Source organism: Sphaerodactylus townsendi, linkage group LG04 (assembly GCF_021028975.2).
Source record: "Sphaerodactylus townsendi isolate TG3544 linkage group LG04, MPM_Stown_v2.3, whole genome shotgun sequence".
Lineage (NCBI taxonomy): Eukaryota > Metazoa > Chordata > Lepidosauria > Squamata > Sphaerodactylidae > Sphaerodactylus > Sphaerodactylus townsendi.
This window is the reverse complement of record NC_059428.1, coordinates 26,617,317-26,644,065: the sequence shown is the minus strand read 5'-3', so window position 1 is coordinate 26,644,065 and position 26,749 is coordinate 26,617,317. Positions and strand designations below refer to the sequence as shown.

The window sequence follows — 26,749 nt, the reverse complement described above, 5'->3', positions numbered from 1 at the left end:
AGCCTTGGAAAGCAAATATTTGACCAGAACGCAGGTCGGAGCGCTCCTGTGACCTGCCTCCTCTACCTGGGGAAAGAGCGAGCCCGCCCCTGACGAGCCAGGGATTGGCTCCTCCCCTCCTCAGCCTCCGGCGCCTCTCCTTGACAGGTCGAGCGGGCAGCCAGTCAGTGCCCATCCCAGGTGCCGCGCGCGCCTCTGTGCAGGGACTCGAAGCGGAGCTGCCGGCTCCCTCGCGCGGGGCGGGGGGGGGGAGAGAGAGCGGAGAGAGGCTTTCTTCTGCGATGGTGCTGAGGCGACGCGAGGAGTCCAAGGGTCAGCAGCACCCCCCGCTGGCCTCGGAGACCCCCGCCCCAAAATGGCTCGCGAGGTAGATCTGAGTTTCTTGGACGAGGAGGAAGCCCAGCAGATCTTCCACGTGCTGGAGCGGAACTCCCGGCTCAAAAGGGCCGAGAGGGAAAGGATCAGGTAACAGGCTCCTCTAGAGTAACTTGACTCTTCTTCCTGCCGTCCGTCGTGCAAACAGAATGCCACTGGGGAGGGGGAGCTCTGCTTTGTATAGCGATCTGCACATTTGCAGAGTGGGTCGTTACGTTTGTTTTCACCTGGCCTTGATCCCGAGCAACTGGGAGTCAGTTGATCCTCGAAATTCTGCACTCGGGGCTAAAGTGCTTTTTTTTTCCTCTGCAGCTTCTGTTGCTGTTTTCTGCTCTGATCTGAAATGCATTTTACTTCAGCAGTTCAGAGGCTGCGATTTCCGAGTTAGCGCAAGTTTATTTGCAAAAGGCTCCGCTCTGCCAGGCTAGGAAGCAGACTCTTCAACCTTGAAACACTATGCCCAGGTCTCTGTGAGCTGACTATAATTGCTCAGTGACATGGATGGGCAGTCTTCAGTGTTGAGAGGCACAGTGAAGCTCTCCTCCTCCTCTCTTCTTTCAACTTATGATAATGATTTTTGCAAAATACAAGGCTGGAACTTGGAATGGTAGGAAGGATCCAGGGCTAAGCCCAGTGACATTGAGGTGTTAAAGACATTTGTTATGTGGCATTCAACATCTTAATTTAATTTTGCTGTTCCTGCTTTTATTGCCTGATTCATGAACTCATGAAGCTGCCCCATACTGAGTCAGGCCTTTGATCTCTCAAAACTAGCGTTGATTACTCTGACCGGCAGCCGCTCCGGTAGAGAGGCCTTTCACATTAGCTTCTACCTGAGCCTTTTAAGTGAGATGCCGGAGGTTAAACTTCCAGCCGGGTAGATGTTGTACTGTTTAGTCACAGCCTCTTTCCCAAGTGGGGGAGAAGCTACAATGACTTTTCAGTTTATGTTAGGTTTTTAAATGGCTCTCTTCTGTTTCCCACAACACACTAATAATACTTTTGCCTCATGCTCAACAACAATTCTTGCCAACACTTGTGGGGATGGGGGGGGGATTTAATTTTGTTTGCAGGTGAGCACCCTGTTCTCATATTTACTCCTGTGTGAGGAGCAGCAGCAGGAGAAACCTAAGTCTTAGGCTGTGCTGACTCTCAGTAATTCCAGCCCATAATGAGCCAGCTGTGTGCCTTTGCTAGCACATACATGCTGGCCGCAGTACGCCACTACAAATCATCATAAATGTCAGTGTCAAAAGTCTACTCCCGGGAATGCATAAACCATGGACTGGGACATGTACAAAGTCAACATAGGCTTCTTGCAGCTATCCAGTGCTAAGCTGAATGTGAAATATGTTTTCGCTGACAGTCCTAGACACACTTTCTTGAAAGGGTCATCTTATTCAGATTAAATGTGCATCTGATCATGTTGCTAAACTATTTTTCTAGGCATAATTCCAAACTGGTAGCCATATTAGTATGTTAACAGAAAAATAAAACAGAAGTCTAGTGGCTCCTTTACAAATTAACAAAACTGATTCCAGCATAAACTTTTGTGAGTCAGAATTCACTTCCTCAGGCACATAAAATGTGTGGCGTGCGTGCGTGTGTGCGTGCGTGCCCTCAAGTCACAGTTGACCTATGCCAGCCTTATAGGGTTTTCAAGGCAAGGGATGTTTAGTGGTGGTTTGCCATTGCCGGTCTTTGCATCATGACCCTGGTATTCCTTGGAGGACACCCATCCAGATATTAACCAGGGCTGACTCCGTTTAGCTTCTGAGATCTGATGAGATTAGGCTAGCGGCCTGGGGATATGCAGGCCTAGGCCAGAGGTCTGCAACCTGCAGCTCTCCAGATGTTCATGGACTACAATTCCCATCGGCCCCTGCCACCATGGTCAATGGCTTTCATTGTACACACACTCACACATATTCCCTTCGGGGATTGGGCGGTATATAAGACTGATAAATAAATAAAAATAAAATATAAGCATGGACACTTCGAGTTCTGATTTACAGAAACTTATATTGGAACAATTTTTTTGGTCTTTCAGGTTCCACTAGAATCAAATCATAGATGTCAAACTCGCGGCCCTCCAGATGTTATGGACTACAGTTCCCATCATCCCCTGCCAACATCATGCTGGGAGGGGATGATGGGAACTGTAGTCCATAACATCTCGAGGGCTGCGAGTTCAACACCCCTGGCTTAGATTGTTGATTTACTTTCTGTATGATGGAGACTTAAAAAATTACTAGTGAGGGTTGGTGCCACTTGTAGATATTGTTAATATGGGATAAACAATGGAATACACATTTATTTATTTATTTATTTATTTACATTTTTATCCCGCCCTTTCCCAGAGTGCTTGGGGCAGATTACATCATGTATGTTCAATGTATTGTTGAAGGCTTTCACGGCTGGAATCACTGGGATGTTCTGGGTTTTCTGGGTTGTATGGCCACGTTCCAGAAGTATTTTCTCCTGATGTTTCACCTGCAACTACCACAGAGAGCCAGTGTAGTGTAGTGGTTAAGAGCAGGTGGATTTTAATCTGGACAACTGGATTTGATTCCCCGCTCCTCAACCTGAGTGGCTGAGGCTTATCTGGTAAACCAGATGCGTTTCCGCACTCTTCCATTCCTGCTGGGTGATGTTGCGCGGGCCACAGTTCTTCGGAGCTCTCTCAGCTCCGCCTACCTCACAAGGTGTCTGTTGTGGGAAGAGGAAAAGAGCTTCTATGCCACCTTGAGTCTCTTTACAGGAGAGAAAGGTGGGGTATAAATCCAAACTCTTCTTCTTTACAACATCCCATATGTTGATTTAAGATTTTCAGAAAATTATATCCCACCTCTAAACTGTCATTTCCAAGGTGGCCAGACTAGGGCTGACTTTCCTCTTGCATTACAGGACTATTGAAGTAAAATTTGATTTTTGACACCTGTGAATACAAATTTGTCACCTATGAATACAAATTATTATGGGTTGCTTCACATATGGTGGTGATTGTTTAAAGACTCCTGCCTTTCTGCTATACCCAAACTATCATGTGTGGGATAGAGGGCAGGGTACATTTCAGTGGAATTTGTGCTTAATTTCAAGTTAGGGTTGGTACTTAAGGAGGAGGAAAAGAACTACTGCCAGTGGAGAGGAGGTTAACTATTTTCTGTTCTTTCTTTCTATTTTAAGACTACTTACACACTATCTGCTCACCACCCGCACCCTTGAAGGACTTTGCCTGGTAGTTCAGGTGACTAACAGTGCAGTTTTAAACAGAGTTACTCCCTTCTAAGCCCATTGATTTTGATGATTTTAGAACAATGTAGCTAGGCTTAGGAATGCACTGTTACAGTTCAATCCTTATAAACAGTTACACCTTCTAAGTGTATTGACTTCAGTGAACCAAGAAGGGTGTGTAACTCTGCTTGGGATTGGTGTGGTAACACACAGGGTGCCCGAACAGAGCCATTCATGAGGAGCTGAGATATCAGCTACTATATTTGGGGCACACCTTCAAAACAAGACGTTTAATTTTTATGATATCTATTGAAAGAGTTAATCTTTACTAACTCTTGGCAAACCACCACTGACTGTTGCTTGCCTTGAAAATCCTACTGGGTCGCCATAAGTCAGGTTTGACTGGATGGCAGAAAAGTATTTCTCTTTAGTCTCTTTGCCACAGACTGTTCCTGCTTATATTGCTTCTTTGCTTTGCAAGTAGCCACAGAATCCGCATTTATTGGCCATGATATGTACATCTTGCTTGTTCTTTTTTTCCAAAGGGGAGTAATCCCAGTTTCTCTGGTTAAAAAGGGGGATATGGTAGTAGGTAATGTTGAAGATGTGAGATGCAGGAAATCTGGTGCTATCAGACGATGCTGAGCTCGATAATCCAATGGTCTGATGTAGTGTGAGGTACCTCTGTGTGATTTAGCACACAAACGTGGAATACATAACCTTGTATTGTCATTTTAAATTGTTCTTAATTTTCACTGATCTAAGGGATAAGTTAAAGATGTGAAGCCCGAAGGTGACAGGAAGACTTTCTCTTCCTCTCGGCGGAAGTGAACTATTAAACGAGCTGCAAGCAAATTCCAGATGGGATTTGGCGGCCTTTGCCTACCCCTCTAGGTGGAGTGGTTTCCGCTGGTGGAAAGGAATAATTTGGCAGGGTTGTTTGGGAAAATTTAGCTTCATGCCGCACGAGCAATGGCCTTAACGTGGTTCCTAGTGGCAAGTTATGCACCACATATTATGTGTGAGAGAAGGTGCACTTAGCAGTGTGGCATCAGTTGAAAAGAAATCGTTACTTGGCCCTCAGGGTCAGTCCAGCCACATAAAAATTAGCCATGGATGAGTAAGCAAAGAATTAGTGGCTTCTGTAGCAAGTTCCCGTAACTCTTTGGGAAGACAGCAGTCATACTTGGAGACTTGCGGTTTTGATGATGTTCAGGCTTTTCAAAGTGAAACTTAACTTTGCCAGCCAAAACGAAATTGTGTTCTCCCATAAAATCATAGGTATATATTTGTCACTTTTTGGATTCCATTCTGAGGCTTTATGTAGGTACTGAGACAGAGATTTGTCCATGATGGTTATGTATCACTTTTTGCTCATCCTTGAATGCAGTCAAAGACTCCAGGGCCTATTATGCACGGACTGCTTACCTCGGGACTCTTTGTCGCACAGTGGGGTTGTAGTAAGATCTCCTTGTATTTCTCCGTTTACACGCAAGGAGGCAATTCCACTGCCTACTGCACAGCTTGCTTGCTGAACTCTCTCAGGTCTCTGCTCTTCCTGGTTCTCTGAACTCTGCCCATTAACTCACTCTTAAAGGCACACAGTCACAAGATTTGTTAAAGCACTTTAAGTTGCTGTTATATTGGTATTGCTGTTATTGCAGTTATATCAATACTGTAGCCCCTTTCCAGAAAATAATTCTGCATCAAATGAAAGAGTCAGAGCAACTCCCTGGACCACACACTGCTGAAGAAGGGACCAAGAAATGGGTGACCAGAAAAATGCCCACACGGAAAAACGCTCACACTATTTTGAGAAGGCTTGTATGGCTGCAGTAAGGATTGTCTTTCCACACACTGAGGTCAAAGAATGTTATTTTCACCTGTGTCGGAGTCTTCTCAGGAAAATAAGAAATGTTGGCTTGAAGGCTGAATAACTAATATCAACATATTACACTGAAGTCTCTTGCTGCATTAGCTTTTGTCCCAATCGAAAGATGTGAGAAGTGTTTTTGATAAGCTTGCAGCCACATTTCCAGATGAAGACAGCTATAATGAGGTGCAGATGTACTTCTTTTCTACATATATGGAGGGTGCAGCTAGTAGAGCTCCTCAGTTTCTGATCAGAATATGGAATCACCATGAGGCAGTTCTGAAACAGCCACCAAACTGTTGTGGGGGATTTCACAATGCTCTTACGACGCCATCCAAAGCCCCCCCCCCCCCCGCAAATCGGCCACTGGGAGCAGTGCAGGGCCACACTTGGCATTGGCGGGGGGGGCAGATCCACTGGCAGGCAGCTGCTGCAGCCCTCCCCAATGGTGTATCCGGGGGGGGGGGTACTCTGACTTGTAGCCAAAGCTAGCCTGAACTCGTCAAATCTCAGAAGCTAAGTAGGGTCGGCTCTGGTTAGTATTTGGATGTAAGCAGTGGTGGGATCCAAACATTTTAGTAACAGGTTCCCATGGTGGTGGGATTCAAACTGTGGTGTAGCGCCAATGGGGCTGGGTGGGGCACAACGAGGGCGAGGCTGGGCATTCCGGGGGTGGGGCATTCCTGGGCGGGGCTGTGGCAAGGGGCAGCCGCTGCGCCGTCCTTGGGCGGGAAACGAATGCACGCAGGCGCAGGCTGCCACACACGCCGGTGCACCTCCTGCTAGACTGCTTCAAGTTCTGTGCGCTACTGCTGAGAGGAGGGGCGTAACTAAGGCAAAAATCCCATGGCAAAATCACCAATTAGTAACCCCCCTCTCGGCACACACAAATAATTAGTAACCTACTCTCGGGAACCTGTGAGAACCTGCTGGATCCCACCTCTGGATGTAAGTCCAGCCTTGCTACACAGAGGCAGGCAATGGCAAACCACCTCTGAATGACTCTTTCCTTGAAAATCTGGGCCTGGGGGTTGCCATAAGTCAGCTATAACTTAATGGCAAAAAAAAAAAAGATATGAGATCCTGACAACCATAATCAGTGACAGGGATTTTGCTAATATAATAACGGTTTGCATAAAACTTCTCTGAAGTGCTCACAGTACTAGACATTCAGTAATTCTGAATGTACCTTGTGTTGCTATTATTTTCTTAATATTACAGAGGCGGGCTGATGCTGAGCGAAGTTGCTTGCCTCGCACCGTCTTGTGAATTCATGGCTCAGTTGAAATTTCAGACTCTTAGCTTGCACTCTTATTTATGACTGCACTATAGCTCGTTAATGCGAAGCCCTGTCGGCCCATTAGGGCTGCGGTTCCGTCGCAGAGCATCTGCTTGGCGTGTGGAAGGTGCCAGGTTCGGTTCAGTCCCCAGCAATTCCAGGTGAAGGATCAGGTGGCAGGTGAGGTGAAAGACTTCTGCCTGAAACCTGGAATTCTGCTGCCAGTCAGAGTAGACAAGACTGTCCTTCGTGGACAAAGGGTCTGACTCCGTAGAAAGCCACAACATGTGTTCACTGAAGCATGAAAATATCTGTCCTGACCACAAGCAAAGCTGTGCTGCATGCTACCAGTATGTCCTGTGGAGAATGGTGTCTTTTATCAGTAACCACAGGAATGTAAACGGTTCCTATTGTTGCAGTCTTCTAAAAGAGGCATAAGGTGCTTGTTTGATGACTAGTCCGGTATTCGCCACCTTACCATGGTGCTTTCCGCAAGTAAATGTCATGCCTTTTGTCAGAGAGCAGCAGTGGCGTAGTGGTTAAGAGCAGGTGTACTCTAATCTGGAGGAACCAGGTTTGATTCCCCGCTCTGCCACTTGAGCTGTGGAAGCTTATCTGGGGAATTCAGATTAGCCTGTGCACTCCCACACATGCCAGTTGGGTGACCTTGGGCTAGTCACAGTTCTTCCTGCCTCACAGGGTGTTTGTTGTGAGGGGGGAAGGGCAAGGAGATTGTAGGCCCCTTTGAGTCTCCTTGCAGGAGAGAAAGGGGGGATATAAATCCAACTCTTCTTCTTCTTCTTCTTTTATTGTATCATTCATTCTCCAGAAATATTAGAAGGGTATTTGCAGACTACATGATCTTCAGCTTGGGCTTGGATTTTGCCTAGAATTTCCACAAGCAACCAGAGGGGGACAATTTTCCTGATATCTGCCCCCATGAGAGATTTATGATCCTCCCAAGCTAACCCTGAGTGTCCCCCATCACCCAAGGATAGCATTTTTGATTCTTTAGGACTGTTGTGTGTATGTGTGTTTAAAGTGCCATTAAATCTCAGCCGACATGGAAACCCCTTAGGGTTTTCAAGGCAAGAGATGTTCAGAGGTAGTTTGCCATTGCCTGCCTCCACATGGGCTGAGAGAGTTCTGAGAGAATTGTGACTGGTCCAAGGTTATCCAGCAGGCTTCATGTAGAGGAGTGAGAAATTGAACCCAGTTCTCTAGATTAGAGTCCCACTCCTCTTAACCACTACAGCAGTGGTTAAGTGGCTAAGAGCAGTGGTGTAGTGGCTAAGAGCAGTGGTGTAGTGGCTAAGAGCAGTGGTTAAGAGCAGGTACATTCTAATCTGGAGGAACCGGGTTTGATTCCCCGCTCTGCCGCTTGAGTTGTGGAGGCTTATCTGGGGAATTCAGATTAGCCTGTTCGCTCCCACACACAACAGCTGGGTGACCTTGGGCTAGTCACAGCTCTTTGGAGCTCTCTCAGCCCAACCCACCTCACAGGGTGTTTGTTGTGAGGGAGGGAAGGGCAAGGAGATTGTAAGCCCCTTTGAGTCTCCTACAGGAGAGAGAGGGGGGATATAAATCCAAACTCTTCTTCTTTTCTTCTACACCAAACTAGCTCTTGCAGGAGGAGATAATCAGTGAAAATCATGCTAACTCTTTGGAAATTCTACAAAGTATTCAAGTCATTCAGTCACCAGAGTCACATGATGGATTTGTTGTTGGATTGAACCCCTTAAATCTGCAAGGAAGGGGCCAAATATTTGAATTTTGGGGTGTTGTGTGGTTTCTGGGCTTATTTTATTTTAAGGTGTAGTGATTGATTACCATTTGTTGTATTTTTTTTTTGCTTGGTTAATGCATTTATGAGGTTGTAAACTGTTCTGAGCCCATGTAAGGGGTGGGGAGCAATCTAACAGTTGTGTAAATGAACAAATAAGTAAGTAAGCAGGGCTTGAGCAGAGGCAACAATGCCAGATTTGACCATTTTCTAATCATCAGAACAAGCAGAGCGGCAGCTGTCTGGGAGCACCTTGTATAATTATGCTATCAGTGTAAGGTTCATGAAGGGCTAGAAGAGGAAGGTGGAACAGCATCTGTCTTTTGGCATTTCAAAGGGCCCAGCTGCTGCTACAGAAGGATCAGGAGTGGAGGTCAGAACATGTCCTGAGGGGTTTCCTGTTGCCGTGGAAGGAAGAAAACGTTTGTGTGGGGCTGTTAGTTTATTATTTTCGCCAGTAGCAGTTTAGGAGCTGTGGATAGAACAGGAGTAAGGAGATGACTAAGAAAAGCAGGAAGCAGGCAGGAATCCAGAAACGGAAGTTGTGGACTTTAAGTTCCATCACCATGAAATATATTTGTATTAACATGTGAGAAAGTGGAGAACGTTGTGTGTCAAGAAAGGGAGAATTAAGAAGAAGAGTTTGGATTTATATCCCCCCTCTCTCTCCTGCAGGAGACTCAAAGGGGCTGACAATCTCCTGGCCCTTCCCTCCCTCACAACAAACACCCTGTGAGGTGGGTGGGGCTGAGAGAGCTCTGAGAAGCCCAAGGTCACCCAGCTGGCGTGTGTGGGAGTGCACAGGCTAATCTGAATTCCCCAGATAAGCCTCCACAGCTCAAGCGGCAGAGCTGGGAATCAAACCCGGTTCCTCCAGATTAGATACACGGGCTCTTAACCTCCTACGCCACTGCTATTCCTTCCACATTGTGACTTTCCCCATCGCGGTTTGGATATATCACAGTGTGGGATGAGAAATTAAATTGGAAATTTTGAGGAGTTTTGTGGAAGCCACAGACAACACGCAAAAGCCCACAGGTGACACAGAACAAGTTTATAAACTCAGAAAGGCATAAAATATATGTATAATATTGACATATTTTTATCTTTTAGTATCATAAATATCCAGAATTTCTTTTAAAAATTTAAAATAAAAAAAAAATATCAAACTTACCATATTCTCTGGTATGAAAAAAGGGCCAAATTTTTTTACGTGGATTTCCATATCGCTGGGAGTGCCATGCCCCTAACCCCAGCAATGTGGAAGGGATAACTGTATACAAGTTTGTATGAGGACAGAAATAATTCTTTTTCCTGGGATGAATGAACTTAGTTTGGAGACAGAAGCCATTGAAGGTGCGCCTAGCTATCAATCCCAGAGCCACTGGCCAACATAAATGAAGAAATGCCAGATAGGGAAGTGAAAAGGAGTGAATGAGAGATGTGCAGCTTTTCCCATGTGACTGTTCACATTGGCAATGTTAAAAATAATTTGCCGATTTGATGTCTGTATCAACAATAGTGAGGGAAGGCCACATTGGGAGAGTTGTGTGTATTCATTTCAAGAAGTTTCCGGTACTGTCCATAGTACAATTTCCCTTGGCTTAATAACAAAGAAAGAGTGAGGGACAATAATTCCCACGATACCACCTTTTTAAAAACTCAAACTGTAAGCAAACCCCAGTGAGTAATTATCTATCAAAGGAATACAGTCTGTGTGTTTCTAGAACATTCTCTGAATCCCTCAGTTAGTGTTACTGATTACTGTTTCTTACTAGTGATCTTCTAACCGGTGTTTTTTCTGGAAAATTTCACAGAGAGGCCAGAAACTGGCTAGTTTTTCTGGGCTCATTATCATGAGAGGATTCCTTGCGATGCCAGCAGTAATTTTTGGTGCCTTAAGTTGTTTCATTGTCATGACAGTTCAGAGTTTCCAGTCACACAAGCTTGTAGCAAAGGTTAGCTATTTAGTACATATTTATTCCAGCCATTGTGCAATACTGGTTACCCCATACTAGAATACTTTTATCATAGACCAGTGATAACGAACTTTTTTGACACTGAGTGTCCAAATTGCAACCCAAAACCCACTTATTTATCGCAAAGTGCCAACACGGCAATTTAACCTGAATACTGAGGTTTTAGTTTAGAAAAAATGGTTGGCTCTGAGGCATGCTTTACTCGGGAGTAAGCTTGGTGGTAGTTGTTGGCTTTGCTTTGAAGCAACCGTGCAACTCTTCCAACGGGTGAATCACAACCCTACGAGGGTTTATTCAGAAGCAAGCCCCATTGCTAGCAACTGAGCTTGCTCCCAGGTAAAGGATCACGCTTTAGTTCTTCGCATGAAAATCTGTGAGGTTTAACAGGGTTACCTACACTGCTTCCCCAAAACTAGGTCTTAGGTTTAATGCTAATAGAGCCCAGCGGCCCAGGCCAGCCTAGATGTGTGTGTGTGTGTGGGGGGGGGGGTGACTCTGTTTGAATGTGCCCACAGAGAGGGCTCTGAGTGCTACCTCTGGCACCCATGCCAGAGGTTCGCCACCACTGTCATAGACAATGAGATACTGCAAGATGAGATTTGGCAAAAATTACAGATGAGAGTGTTCCAATAATTATCCCAATAAATAAATTGAGAGTGTCCCAATAAACAATAACTGTTTAATGCCTGTTTATTAGGACCAATCAAAATATAACATGGCGAATACAAACTTTTGAGTTCCCAAGAACTATTCATCAAGCCGATTGCTAAATAGGGGGAAAGGGTTACCTGCTTTGTATGCCACAGGTCACAGATTCAGTCCTTGGCATCTCCAGGTAAAAGGATTCAGTAACAGATATTAGCCGAGATGGTTCTCTCCCTGAGAATCTTGAGAATCACCGTCCGCCCAAGTGGGCTGTATCAAGTTGAAAGGACTAGGGATCCATTTACTTTGATTTTTTGCAAGCACAGACTGGAACGTTCAAACACCTGAATGAACCCAGAGTACGGGGTTGCTAGCCAGGTGCTGACAACCAGCAGGAGACTTGGCAGAGGCATGTACATTTCTATCATTTTGAGGCTGTGATGTCACTTCCAGTGATGTGCTGTTGTACTGTTGGAAGTGATGTTATGCTGGAAGTGATGTTGTACTGTTGAAGTGATGGCAATTTCCCCACCATTCCTCCTACCACTGTCCTACCGAGAAGCAGCAGAGGCCGGAGCTTGCTAGGTGGGAAGTTCTGGCCGCCTCACTAGAGCAAACGGAGACATGTGGCTACCGTTGTGTTCGTAGCACTATGGGATACTCTTAGCTCTTACAGGACTGGGACAACAATAAGTATTGGCTCACTTGTTGTGCAAGTCTACAGCCTTTGCTATGACACCAAGAGCTTTAGGTCCAACCAAGCAGATATGGTAGTGCTGCCGGTATCTCATAGACCACTTGGTTTTCCTTGCTCCTGGCTGCCACTAGCCTTCTTGGGCAGTGGCCCATGGAATATGTTATGTCTCAATCATCAGGCAAGCAGCAAGGTAAAAAAACAAGGTTTATTTACACAGATGGCTTCCACAGTAATACAGCAGGCAGAGAGGGCAAAACTTCACATACACTCACTTATATATCATGCTCTCAGCTGATGTCACCCCCTCAACTAGGGAAACCTCAATAGCTCAATATACAAGAGAATATTTCCCCAGGAAGTTTGAGAGCCAGTCTGCCCCTTTGTTTTTGTAGGAGACCGAGAATGTATTTATTTTTATTTACGTTATTTATAATCCACATTTTGTGCTGAGGTTCAAGGAAGATTTCAAAGTGTAAGTCCATACAATTAACAGGATGGGACATCCGCTAAACAGTGCAATAGGGTTTGGATTGCAGAAATCGGAAAATAAGCAGAAATTGGAAGAAGCTGAAACAAAAAGCATAAGCATTAACATGTCATGTTAAATGATGCAGAAATAATATTGTAGGAGAATATCACAGCAACTGATATGATGTACTATGCCTGGTAGTATAGTCCACAGTCTCCATCTCTTTACCGAATCATCTCTCTGAAACCATTTCATTGCCATATAGCCCTCCAGAAAAATTCAGTTTTGCATCATTTGTGGAATGCCAAGAAATGGGACAATTCCTGACCTCATTAGGTATGCTGTGTTTTAATTGCTTTAAATGTTTTAATTGTCGTTATTATGCCTTTGTGTATATATATATATTTGTTTTAATGATGTGTTGCTGCTGTTTGTTTGGTTTTAAAATGTAGTTTTACTATGTGCATTTTAACTTGTTAGGCTGCCTTGGTGACCCTTGTGAGGGCAAAATAGTGAAATATAAATATTGTAAAATACATACATTTCATAAGGTAAGGGCCGCAACAAAAACGCACATGTAGGGGCATTTGTGGATTTGCCCCTTTGCAGAATGACACCTGCTCAGATGAACAAAGATGTTGTGGTGGAGCAAAGGGGGGGAAAGGTGGTCCCATTTCTATGAAAGACTAAGGCCATGAATGGCTTTGTATGTGATAGCCCATACTACATTTAGTCACACACCCACACACCCCTCCTCCTTCCCCCCTAGTCCATACACTGACCTGGTGCAAAAAAAAGTTGTTTGGTTGTGGTGGGGGAGGGCAGCTGCCCATATGGGGAGGTGGGGTGGAAAACTCAGATTTTGCACCAGGCTACATTTTCTCTAGATACGCCTCTGCCATACCATGAATTGAGCCAGTAAATGTTGGACACAAAATGGGAGTGATATGCAGAATGGGAGGAATATGCATGCTTTGCCTAGCTCTGGATAATAACTGAGCTATGGTGTTCTGCTCCAACTGGAGCTGCTATCTTAAATAAGCTGTCTCCATTTTAGTTGGAGTAATTAGCTGGGGACAGAGAGCGAGAGGGGGTACCTGGGATTGATAACCTATGAATGTCAGGAGAGACCTGGGTGAAAACTCTAAAGTCTGTCCCCTTACGTCCCCCCTTTACTGGTGGTCCCAGGCCCCTTTATAATCCAGCTGGCCTCCACATGGGCCAGGGCCTTTAGTGCATTAGCCCCCATTTGGTGGAATTTTTTACCACAAACCACCCGGGCCCTGTAGGACCTTGAACAGCTCCGCAGGGCCTGTAAAGTGGTACTCTTTCGCCAGGTCTTTAGTGGAGAGGGATAGCTGTGGACAGATGCCTTCCTCTATGTTCATTTCATGTTTATGCTTCTACTGAGTTAACATCTGACCTACTCTTGTGACATGTAACGAGTCACCATCTTTGTCATCTGATTCTTTGTATTTATATGTTTTGGACTATAGGTTTTAATTAACATTTATGTTGTGAATTGTTTTATTTACATTGTTTTAAAGTGAATTGTACACCTCCCAGAGCCCTTTGGGAGTGGGCGGTCTATCAAATTAAAGAAAGAAAGAAAGAAAGAAAGAAAGAAAGAAAGAAAGAAAGAAAGAAAGAAAGAAAGAAAGAAAGAAAGAAAGAAAGAAAGAAAGAGTGAACAGCCTGAAAAGGGTTCAGATCAGATGAGTTTCCCAATAAGACCTGGAGTTGGTCTACTAGCTCTCTCAATCCCTATGCCTCAAAAGGGCAAATTAGAGACAGGGCAATAAATTAGCACATCGTTTTTCCGAAGGGGTAGGTTTTTTAAAGTAGTGGATGAATAACCATGTATTTGAGTAGCCAAGGGGAAGGTGTCTTGAGTTGGTGACTACTTTATGACAGATATCAATGTGGTTCTTGCATGATTTTAATGGCTAGGATGAGCAACAATTCAATTCACAAGTGGTAACTTTTATAGATTCCAAGATCTTATCAACATCCATCATGGTTACTGGATTAAAAAGGTCCATAATCTGATCAGGTCAAATATTAGGTATTCCTTCTACCTGATCTGTATTAGAGTTGGCATCCAAATCAGAGCCTATTCATGTTACTTTATCATGTTCATGTTACTTTACCTGCAAAGGTGTCATACCCAATTGTGTTCCTTAAACAGGAAGGGCTTAGATTTAGGCATTAGTAGATGTTAAGATACCTTATAGGGACAATCATGAACTAGTTAATGCAATGGCTGCAGAGGAAGAACAGCTCTCTGCCGTTATCCTGTAGGCTGAGAGCCGGAATGGTGTAGTGGTTTGAATGGTGGCTTAGGATCTAGAAGGCCCAAGTTTGAATCCCCACTCTGCCATGGAAGCTTGCTGGATGAACTTTGGCCAGTCATATACTCTCAGTCTAACCTACTTTGCAGGGTTGCTGTGTGGATAAAATGTAGTAGGGAAGAATGTTCTAAGTCACTTAGGGTTCCAACTGAGGAGAAAAGTGGAGTACAAATTAAGTGAATAATGTTTTTTTTTAATCTAGCCACTGCTATATGTTACAAAAAATCTCTGTGCGATGAATGAGTAATTATACTGTAGAGTCATGAAATACTGGTATAACTTGCAGTCATTACATTTCACTTGGCCCCCTCTTTATTAAAGAAAGCATGGAAAGTCAATTAATGAATTAATTAGTCTGAGGTGTACAAGACCGATTTTGTCATAATTATGATGTTATTTGTTTATATTGTGTCATGGACGATTTTTCAGAAGGTAGCTCCTGGCCTTGATTATGTACCAGCTGAAACAACATGGTGGGAAGAAATGGTGAGAGGAATGGCATTAAAAGTAATGAGCATGACTGAACACTTACTAGGCCCATCTGAGTGAGGAAGGTTTCTGTTACAACATGGTACCCATCAGCTGTTTTGAATGTTTAACTTTATGGATACCATTAATTGTAGGGTGTTGGATTTATTGCATCCAAATATATTTTGAGTGTCACTCAGTAGCATATCGGGGGTGGGGGAGTCCCAGGCACCACTTCTGGAGGGCACATTTTGCAGCTGCCCCCCCTCCAACTGTGCCCTTGTCAGGAACTTTGGGAGCACAGTTGAAGGGTGGTGAGCAAGGCTCACCCTGTTTGCAGTCCCCACATGGAGAGCGCAAATGGGGCCAGCCAGGCTCGCCCATCACCCACCTCCATGTTGAGATCAGGTGTCCTTCACCTGATCTCAACGTGGAGATGGAAGCAGCAAGGGCCCATCTGAGCCTGGCTAAGGCCAAGCTTGGACCCAGTCTGCAGCTTATAGCTAGATCCAAACCTGGACCCAGCCATGCTTGAACGGGGCCCCGATATTTGTCCCTCTACATGGAGGTTGGGCATGGGGCCAGCTCCACACTCCACTTCCATGTGGAAAGGGAGGTGGGATGAGCCAGCTAGCCCCGTTTGCAATCTCCACATAGAGTTTGCAAATGGGGCGAGCCAGCTTGCTATGCCCCCCCTCCACATGGAAGTCTGGGGCTCCAATTGGCCATGCCAGGAGGGGCTGATGGGAATTGTAGTCCATGAACATGTGAAGCGCCTGAGTTGGACACCCCTGCCCTAGGTCCTACCTGGAGGTTAACCAAGCACAAATAAGGTGGGGTTGGTACACAGATAATGCAACAAAACCAACACAGTACCAATTATGTTAATTGGTAGTCTGTTTTGTTGCCTGGAGGTCGGCAGCTCTTGCCGCCCCATACTGACTCAGTTGTCAGCTATGCCTACTATTAATGGGAAGTCAGTTTTTTAAAAAATTGTTCATCTGCTGATATAAAAATGCTTCTGTGTCAGCAATCGTTCTAGAAGTCTGAGAAGAAGAATGGAAATTTTTCCGACAATCGCAGCCTTGCTTTCTAACATTTGATAGATTAAAGGGATGGCGAGCTAGGCAGCCGCTTGATCTCTGAGCTGCTACGACAGGGGAAATTGTATCCCTCCCCCAAGGTGATCGTTCTGTCTTCCAAGACCTGACAGCTGCCCTCCGGCATCTTTTAAAAAAGATTCAGGGGTTCTGCTGGTAAAGAGCTCTTATCGGCTCATGTTTTCTGCCTGGAGGTGGATCCACAGAAGTGAACAAGGGATAGTTTCAATTTAATGCAGAGAAAATAGCAGCTTCGGGGATAATTGCTGCTAGAAGAAAAGTTGGGTGATTTAACAGTGTATTGAAGCCATATCTTTGGCTCCAATAAACACATTGTAAACAGCCACAGAAGAAGCATGTGAGATGCTGCTCCGGGTACTAGGCAGCATCAAAGATAGCTGCTGGTTAGAAGAATGACTCCGTTTTATGTCTCAGGAGCAGGAGTTAATATGCTTGTGGATTCATATAGATTGTTTCTTTATGGTCTGCATGCAGTGATCTACGTGCAGCATTCTTCCAGCATCGCTCTTCCAGAAAATTTCATGTAAATATACGACATAAAAAAGTCTAATTGGAAATGTGATATCAGTACACCTTTCACTGGGACCAATCAAATGGACGCAAAACGCTGTGCGAGCTTTCGAACACAACTGAATGCTTAATCAGCTGGGATGTGACAAAATTTTTAAAAGATAGAAGGGCAGGAAGCACGTGTAGGATGGGTGTGCGTTAAATACCCTGTTCAAATGATACTGTGCTTCCCTGATGCAAGCCAATGGGGAAATGATGAGTGGGCCTTGGGCATTCTGTTCTCCTTATTGTAAGGAGATTGTAAGCCCCTTTGAGTCTCCTGCCGGAGAGAAGGGGGGGATATAAATCCATCCTACTACTACTACTACTACTACTACTACTACTACTACTACTACTACTACTACTACTACTACTACTACTCTTCTTCTTCTTCTTCTTCTTCTTCTTCTTCTTCTTCTTCTTCTTCTTCTTCTTCTTCTTCTTCTTCCTACTAGCTCTGGAAAGGAAAAAAAAGGCAGGCCATGCTTCCTTGCTTTAACTCTCTTCAGCCAGTTTGGTCGTCTACATGGGGAGGAGGGTGAGCCGTACTTATAGCACCAGGTAGCTGTGGAGGGACACCCCCCCCCCCCATGTAGGCTTGCCTTTAAAAGCAAGAGGAAAGCTGATGAGGACGGTCCACTGTCAGCCATGCTTTTCTGTGGCCAATGGAGGTGGATTGTTGATGCAAGGAGTATGTTAATCCAGGTTAATTCAAGGAGGGGATCAGTATAAATTGGACCCTAACCTGGATACCCCAGGCTAGCCTGACCTGGTCAGATCTCAGAAGCTAAGCAGAGTCAATCTTGGCTAGTATTTGGTGGGAGAGCTCCAAGGAATACCAGGGGCATGACACCGAAGCAGGCGATGGTAAACCATCTCTGGATGTCTCTTGTCTTGAAACTCCACTAGGGGGCGCCAAATGTCAGGCATGACTTGACAGCAAAAAGAAAAAAATATCTGCATGAACACCTGTTTAAAAATGCCATAAGGTGTACTTCTGCATGTTTCCACCCTTCTAAGCGTATTCTGGAGGATCTTTTTGTAGGATCCCATTGATACAGCTGCCCAAGAAGGAATGCAACAGGGCAGAGGAGTGCCAGAGAGATCAGAAAGCCAGATAGTGGCATGGGCCACAAAAGCTGATAGTCTCTTGAATCCCTCTATTATCAGCTTCAAGGAATGGCCCAGTGACTTAAAAAAAAGGCAGTATTGTACAATGGTTAAGAGCTGTGACCTCTAATTCAGAGATGTGGGTTTGATTCTCCATTTCTGCACATGAGTGGGGGACTCTGATCTGGTGAATCGGGTTTGTTCCCCACTCTTCCACATAACGTCAGGTGGGTGATTTTGGGCGAGTCACCGTTCTCTCAAAACTCTCTCAGCTCCCCCCCCCCCCACAAGACATCTGTTGTGGGGAGGGGAAGGGAAGGAGTTTGTAATCTGCTTTGAGACTCCTTGAGTTGAGAAATCCAAATCCTCCTTCTTCGGTCTGGTTGGTGGTTCTTCCATCTGTGCACTGGAATGGAGTGGGAAATGAAATGGCCCTGGAACAGAGCGGCTGTTGTGGAGCTGCAAGGCAGTGCTAAAGAGCTCACTTAGCTCAGTGGCGCAAACAATTAGAGTGAGCTCACCCGCTGCTTTCTCCCGAAAATTGGCTGCAGAGCAGGAAAAGGTTGCTGATCTGACAGTCCGTTACCATTCCAAGTGGCCCCCGAAGCTGTGGCAGATTTTCTAGAGCTTTTTATAATGCTTGCTCCTAGCTGGCAGTGGCCTACCAAGAGATTTCCTTGGAAGTCAAATGGCCCATATTCCTAGCAGAATAAAAAGGCTAGAATATGTTGGTGGTCCTTTGTTGTTGTCGTCAAGTCATAGCTGACTTATGGTGACAACATACGGTTTTCAAAACAAGGGATGACCTGAGGTAGTTTGTCTTGCCTGACTGCCAGTGGCAAACCTATGCAAAAGTGGGCCCGGGCTTACCCATGCAAAAGTGTACACCCCCGTGCCCAGCCTCTGGCTGAACTTCCCCCACCCCTGCTGCACTCCCCCTCTCCACCGTGCCCACCAGAGTGCGACCACCATTGCTGAACGTAGGTAAGGGGGGGTTTCTTGTGTTCAAACCCCACATTACATGTCTGAAGCTCCTCCCCCTGTTTGTGTTTTTTTAATTTTTTCGGTTTTTGGCCTGCAGGGGGCGCAGTTTTTAGGCCAGCAGCACCAAACTTTCAAGGATTTGTTGGGAGACTCTTCTGATGATACCACCCAGGACATGTTAAAAATTAGCAGCTCAGACCTAGGCATGCTTACTCAGAAGTAAGTCCTGCTGGTTCAGGTTGCCATGACAAAGGGCCCCTCCGCACTGTAGGATTCGACCTTAGTTCTACATAGGTCCGGCCCGGGTACTCCGCACAGCCATAGCGTTCGACTCGTGTCTGTCTCTGCTCTCCCCCCTCACCGTCAAATTTTCGAGCTCGACTGAGAGGTACAAATTCCTGGCGAACTCGGGTTGCACTCAAGCCGAAGCCGGCAGAGTGCGAAATCTCCCTCGCCTCGACTCTGCCAGCCAGCCAATCACAGTGCAGTATTTCGGCCATGCGCAGAATGGGAGACTCGTGGCGGCAGCGAGAAGCGTGCCTTTAAAAAAATCCTCCTACGTAGCTCCTACGTTGGTAAACAAAAAAAAAGGGACGCGCACTCACATTTCCCGCCATAGAACGACAGCCAATCGGGAATGAGGAGCAGAAGACGCAAGGAGGTAATCCCGTCCTCTGAACTCGGCTCCGGAGACACAAGCCAGCTGCTGTGCGGAGTAACAAAGGAGTCGAGCTCAGGTAACGATTTCCAAAGCCACGAGTCGAACCCTAGCTGCCTCTGCTGTGCGGAGGGGCCCAAGAAGTAGTCTTGCAAGATTCAGAACTGGCTTGGCTTTAGCATTATGCAGATATATTTATAATGGATTCATCTGGTTAAAAAAGCAGATAGTAAGGTGACGTTCTTTAACCAGTTGGCAAACCTAGTCACAATCATAGATGTGGTTTATTTCCTCCACCGTGACATTTACGGCATTTGGGGCTTTTCCTGTTGGGTCTTGGCGTGATTCTAATAATTTTTGTGAATTAAGCACCTATTCCTGGATTTCCACACAGTTTGTGCTTGAATTCTTCCCTTTAGCATACAGAGCCACAATTCAAGACTATTTAGTTTCGGAAGTATTTGATTTAACCTCAAGATTAACAGTTTAATTAACTATTAATTAACAGGGGGGAAAGTGTGCTAGCAACCCAAAGGAAGAGGGATAACTTCTGCTGGGGGATCAGGATAGGAAAATTTCTGGGAAATCTGTCATGGGCAAATCTTGTTGCCACCACACTGTATCAGCAGCCAAATTGACAACGGGGAAAACAGTCCGTACCAGTCTGTTCCCAAATGAAAACCACCAGTATCTTCTGGTTTCAGTAGCAGGTGTTTGCCCTCCAGAGGCAATATATTACATGCTTTAGAGGTATATGCAGAAAATGAAAGCTAGGTTGAAAATATAGCTGGTAGCTAACAAAGCATTTTACAAATGATTCTATTTTACGTCAGCTTAGTGTATTGATCTGACAAGATTAGAAGATAAGAATATTAGCTTATACAGATGACTAACCACGCAATCCAATTGTATCTATTGAAAGGTGCTTATCCCTAGGAACATGTTCTTAGGATTGCATTGTGAAATTATCTCAGAGGAAGGCTTTTACATCACATTGAGTGCAGATGTGTGGTAGACCGTCTGACAATATACCCATTTGTGTGAGCTCAGAGTCTTCATTATGTGGTGTTCACTTTCAATAGGCCAACAAAACAGCATTGGCTAAGATTCCCTGGTTTACATTGTTCGATAGTATCTGTTTTCTCTGATTCAGGAAACTAAATGGGACACTTATCAGTGTTTGCACCTACGTAAGGGGTGACTACGTATAATGGTGGCTACCTTCTGTCTGAAAATGCAGAGTTGTCACCAAATTCATATAAAACAGAGGCAGGTCAATTGCATGCTGATAAATGGCAGGTAGGAGGATCTCCTGAGTCCTTCTCTACTTGTAGTTTTTTTCCCTTATGCATCTCCTCAGTGGAGTTTCAGACACAGAAGTAGGCATAAACAGGGGTTTATTTAGAAGTAGGCATACAACAGCTGAGAGTAGAGGGATGAAAAGCACCAGGTTGGGGAAGGGTGCAGCAGCCTCCTCCCATCTACTGCTTTTTAATTGTACCTCAACCCCATTGAGGTACAAATTCAGAACACTTTGAAATCAGCTGTGGCTCCATCATCTTAAGTTCAACCTATAGAGTTTTGATTTTTTTAAAATTTGAGAGCAAGGAAAAACTTATCTTTATTCAGCCCAAAAAGTGCTCGGTCTGAATACGTTTGCCATCCATGAGGCATTGCAAGAATCACACACATACCAGCCTGACATGTGCAGAAACCTGGTGGCATTTACCCATATGTTGATCAGGACGTAGGGAAGGCAGCCAGGTGCCTCTTGATGTCTTTTCAAGGAGCAGTGCTATCTGCTTCTTTTCTTCACTTGGGAGGCAGACTGCACCACCTGCTGGCAAGGAAGTCTAATTAGTGATACTACTTCATCGAATTTGCAGAGGACTGTCTAAACTGAATGCAGCAGCTTAAAGGAGGTAGAATTGCCAGATCTGGGTCGTGAAACTCCAGGAGATTTGGAGCCTGGAGAGGAAAGAGACCTCAGTGAGGTCCAAAGGCACTGAGTCCACCCATCAAAGCATCCATTTTCTCCAGAGGAACTGACCTCTAGGCTGGAGATGAGCTGTAATTCTGGGGGAGGATCCATCTGGAAAGGGACATCCCTAGAGAATTAGGACATTTAGGCCAATTCTGCATGGGCCAAAAACAGCAGTGTGAAAATGGTGTGAATCCTTTTACACCGTTTAAAAGCATTTTACACCATTTTCACACCACGTTTTTGGCCCATGTGGAATCCGCCTTAGGGGCTTTCCCCACTACAGAAGGGGGAGCTAAGGTGGACTCGGTTCCCTTCAGTGGAGGGCGATTCAAGCCTGTCCCCACAGCAACTGAGTTGGCCCCCTGGAACTGTGCTAAGTGGGCGGGATCATCTTGGTGCCTGTTTCGCTCCTCGTTCATGATTGGAGCTTGTGTTACGGAGGGAAACAGGAGCGTTCTTTTTTTTAACAGTTTTTACAGTTTACAGTTACGTGCGCTTTCTGCCCGCCGCGACTCTCCCGTTCTGCGCATGCCACAAAAGCGTCTTGTGATTGGTTGAACGGATGAGGTGTCGTTTCGATGCTTCCCCACTTCGAAGCGGTATCGACCTTGTTCCAGCAGAAAAGTGTAGTTCATAACTGCGACAAGGATGTCGCAGTTCTGAGGGGGGGGGGGGACTGAGACAAAACAATGTTGAGCAATGGCAGTGGGGATTCACTGAGGCGAACCTAGGTAGAAACCAGTTCAACTCTGTCAGTGGGGAAAGCCCCTAAGTCACACCAATGGTGGTGATACCTTTTGCATTCCCATGAGGAATATTGGACCAGGACCCCACCTATTAACAAGCAAGCCCTTTCAAGGCAGACCACCAGCAAGCCCCACTGTCAATGCTACCACTGCCAGATGGCCACCGGAGGGCCAATCCAGAGTTTTCAGAGGGGCAGATTTGCCCCTGGGTATTCTAGTTGCTAATCCCTTTCTAAAAGTGCTCGCCACATTGATATGAATACTTGTGCTGAGATGTTTGACTGATTTAAAGAAATTTTTACACACTATAAGTAATATTTACCAACTATCTAACTCTATAAAGGGTGGGAAGGAGCCCTCTTTGACTACCAAAATTATGTTGGGATTATATGACCTCTACCGACAAAAGCCATGGAAAACAGCATGGCTATAATAAGGAAGAGAATTGACTATGAGTAAAAAAAAACGCTGGCTAAATCCAAGCTGGCTAGATCCAAATATTATATTTTAATTAAATTATTGATTTGATTTTTCATTATTGAATTAATTGTTTTACTTATTTGTAATTATTACTTTAAGTAATGCAGCTGACAAGCATCGTCCTAGATTTCCCTCAGCAAATCTCAAGCAATAAGAATAGACTTCGTCTTGTAATGCTGTTTTTGTCATATGGAAATGTATGCAGATATAATCGATAGATTGACTGCAGCTCATATGATTAATCAGCTATGATTTCTGCAACAAAATAGCATTGATTTTTTTTTATCATACTTGTTTGGACTGATTAAATTGTTTTAGGAATGCTAATGAACATATTTTTTGAAAGGAAAAAACCTCATTTTGAAACACTGTGTTTGTTTCTTTCAGCAAACTTCACAAGAAAAGAGAAGATTCAACAGGACTTCTGGGAGTGACTGGAGAGTGGTTTGAAGAAATACAAAAGAGAAAATTTCAGAGTGAAACGGACATCAGCAGAATGATTAAACAACCGCTAGCGCACAGGCTGAGAAAGGCCATGAAAACTGGTAATTCACCATTATTTATTTAGAAAAGTTATATGCTTGAGGCTGGCATCTCACAAAGTAAAAAAGAGACCAAAACAACAATTGTAAGAACAAAACCCATAATAATGATCAACATTAAAACCACGTTTAAAAAAAACCCTTCAAGGACCTGATATTTAAAAAATCCACAGGATAGATTAAGACTATTAAATGGAACTAAAAATGACAGATCCCCTTATTAATAAGTCTGTGAAAAGAGAGCTGTTCTGGCTGTAATGTACACCAGAAGCGATGTCTTAGGGTCTGCACGCTAAATGTGGTCCTGTGAAGATTGTAAATTCTGGCAAGTGCAAAAAAAAAAAAAAAAAACCCTCTGCAGCCAAGATTGTGCAAGGTTTGCTATTGTATCTTCAGAACCATTTGTTCCTCCCCCCCGCCCGCCCCCCCACTTCACACTTCCATTTTTATTGTGTTTTAGTTTGTGATCTTTTAAAAAAAAGTCCTACATAGGGCACAAAATGTGAGCCATGTAGGCTGAATTGACCAGATCTAACTCTGAAGTTAGAAAGCTTTCCTCAGCTTGCTCACTGACTAGACTGACTGAGCAGAGGACGGAGGGGTCTAGATGTTGGGTGGGGTGGTTTTGTGCATGAAGACCTCTTGGGTCTTGTTCTGCGGCCAGTTAAGGCTGTTAACATAGGCTCATTCCGCACATGCAGAATAATGTACTTTCAAACTGCTTTCAGTGCTCTTTGAAGCTGTGCAGAATAGCAAAATCCACTTGCAAACAGTTGTGAAAGTGGTTTGAAAACACATTATTTTGCGTGTGCGGAAGGAGCCATAGTTACTGATGGATTTTCTTCTTGTGCTTTTACTTAAAACTGGTATTTTTTTAATGGAAACCCCAGGCACGCATAAACATAACCAGTAATGTAGATGCAACCCTCAAGGGGGAGTATAGGGCATTACCATTGATTAGTCATTAGTGGTTACCCATGGCCTCTCCTTTACAGGCATCCAGAGCAGAGAGCAGGGCCAGGGGGATGCAGTGTAGCTTTTCACAGTTGCCATTATAAGTAGTTCCTGAGCACTACAGAAGCATGCGGAACTATTTGCTTCCTTTTCCCCCGCATTAAAAGAAAGAAAGGGGGGGAGCTACACATCCATTTTCCTCATTTTTAAAAAAATTGTATGAATGTTCAAAGGGGTATTTATAATTTCCCTTTGGCCCTTTTTTCCTATCAAAAATGGCCTGCTGCATGCTGATTTTATTTTTACCACAGAAAATTTTTGAGTGTTATTTGTAAGCTTTTACCAGTTGTCAGTTGGAGGGGTAGACTTTTAGTGGAATGAGGGGAAAGAATCAAACCCCTCCATTTCTATCTCAGTTAAAATCTGTTCTGGTACCTGCGGTCCATCAAAAGAACAAAAACCTGGAAAAAGGATCATGGGATTTCAAGTAACTTCTACGTCTGCCCAGAGGCGCTGAGTTTCTTAGGTGAAATTGATGTCCCTGAAAATAGAAGCACTTTTAAAAACAGTTTCGCTACATCCAACGGAGCTCTGGTTTTTGCCTTGAAATTAGACCTGTTGCAGACACTAATTGAATTTCTACAGTGATCTGATGAAATTACTGCAGCGTTAGCTTTATACTTCGGAGTTCCGTAGTAGGGGGGGAAATACGTCTCAAGGAAAACTGTAATGTAATGATTGACGTATCATATGCAAGTTCCTTAGTCTTTCTCGGGGAGATGAGAGACTCCGACATGCTTCACATTAATCAGATTGCAGATTACAAAGCGGTGTGCTTCTCAACCCGCTTGCCAGAGGACAAGAACTCAATTTAGATAAATGAAATGGATGAGTGGAACCTTAGCAGATTAGATGGGCTCAGAAAGTGTACAAGTGATGATGCCATCAGGACAGGAAGTTGGAGCCCATCTGCTGCCCTGCTTGACTCTGATACAGATACAGGAGGAGTTTGTCTGAAGGTTCTGTTGCTTTCATCATCTTCTTAACTTGCTAACCTAGTGCACCCATGTGAGCAGAGGCATACCAGGCAAAAAGGGTGCCCAGGGCATGGCCCCCCTTCCCGTGCCCCCCCTCCTGGCTTCCCGCACCCCCCCCCACGCCCCACTTACAACAGCCAGCAGGGAGGCCAGGGCTCGGTGGCGGGCAGCTCAGGTGGGCGGCTTAGGTGGGCACCACGGCAGCAGTCCAGCTCCTGCCCTCCCCAGCCTCCCTGGGGAGGGTAGGAGCCGGCCTGCCACCGTGGCACATGGCTCGGCCGGCGGGCAGCACCCCGGCATGGAGGGAGCTGCCAGGAGCCAGCTGGGGCGCCACGCCGCAGGAGAGGTGGGCACAAGAACCCGGCCGGCACTCAGTACCCCTTGCCATGTGACCAAATGGTGTGCACCCCGGGGACATGCCCCTGCATGTGAGGTGCCTACGAGGGACTGGATGGGGAATTTTTGAAGCATCTCCCTCCAATCCGGCCTTCAGCAATTCAGTAAGTGTAACTTTAGGAAGAAAAGCAGGATATCAGTGTTTTGTTTTTTAATGTCTCGGGGAGGCTCGTCAGGGCAATTTCACCCTCTCCCTCTGGTGTTTATTTCCTTTGATGCTCAACTGCTTTCAACAGTCCATGCCTTTTGAAGCATGCTCAGTCTGCATCAGGACCAGGGCTGGAGGAGCCAGGGACATTTTATTTTGGTTAGTTTTCAGAGTCATATATTTTTTTTGCGTTGGCTAGGAGTCACCTGAGTGATGAGTCTCTCTGCCTTGTCTGTGGGTGGCCTGGCTTTGTTGTTTTTGTGTCCAGTTCATTTATTAGACATTATGATTTCCGCATTCCATAGACATGGTTGGCGGTTCGTCACCATGTAACTGCAAGCAGTTGAAGCCTGTGACAAATTCCCAGTGGATTGAATGGATTCAGACTCCACCCTGGTTATCCCTGGGTGGAAAAAACTAAACTGCAAACGATCATCTTGATTCTAGTAAAGATAATTATGATTGAATTAATTGGAACAAATTAGTTATGACAGACTTAAGTTGCATTGCCTTTTGTGGATCTTGTTCATGTCCAGTTTTAGCAGGATTAGGGCCCAGTGCAGAGGCGTAATGGTGGGGGATGGCACCTGGGGCAACATTTACTCCGGGCGCCCCCACCCCCCCAGCACCCTCCACTTACTTTTAGAAGTCACCGGGGCTGCCCCCCCCCCCCCCCGGCCTCCCTGCAGGCTGGCTCTTTCCTCCCTGGGCCCCAGTGTCTCCACACAGACCTAGAGATTATGAAAAACTTTAGCTATCATCTTTCAGATTGGGCTAGTTAGCCTTTTCCTGTTCATTTACTGCAAAATCTGGCACCCTTCACTGAATTCTGAAATTGCAGCAGCCTCTTTAGCAAAAGAAAAGAAAAGTTCTGGTCCTTGTGATTA

General features: G+C 45.1%; 1 protein-coding gene across 1 annotated transcript in view; it reads left to right on the top strand.

The window, feature by feature from the left end:
- The first annotated feature begins 273 nt into the window (after positions 1-273).
- EXPH5 (exophilin 5) overlaps positions 274-26,749 on the top strand; it is a 56,651-nt gene continuing 30,175 nt past the window's right edge. The window contains exons 1-2 of the mRNA XM_048492462.1: positions 274-465; positions 23,173-23,330. Coding sequence (XP_048348419.1) covers positions 356-465; positions 23,173-23,330 — 268 coding nt within the window. The 5' untranslated portion in view covers positions 274-355. The remainder of the gene's footprint in view (positions 466-23,172; positions 23,331-26,749) is intronic.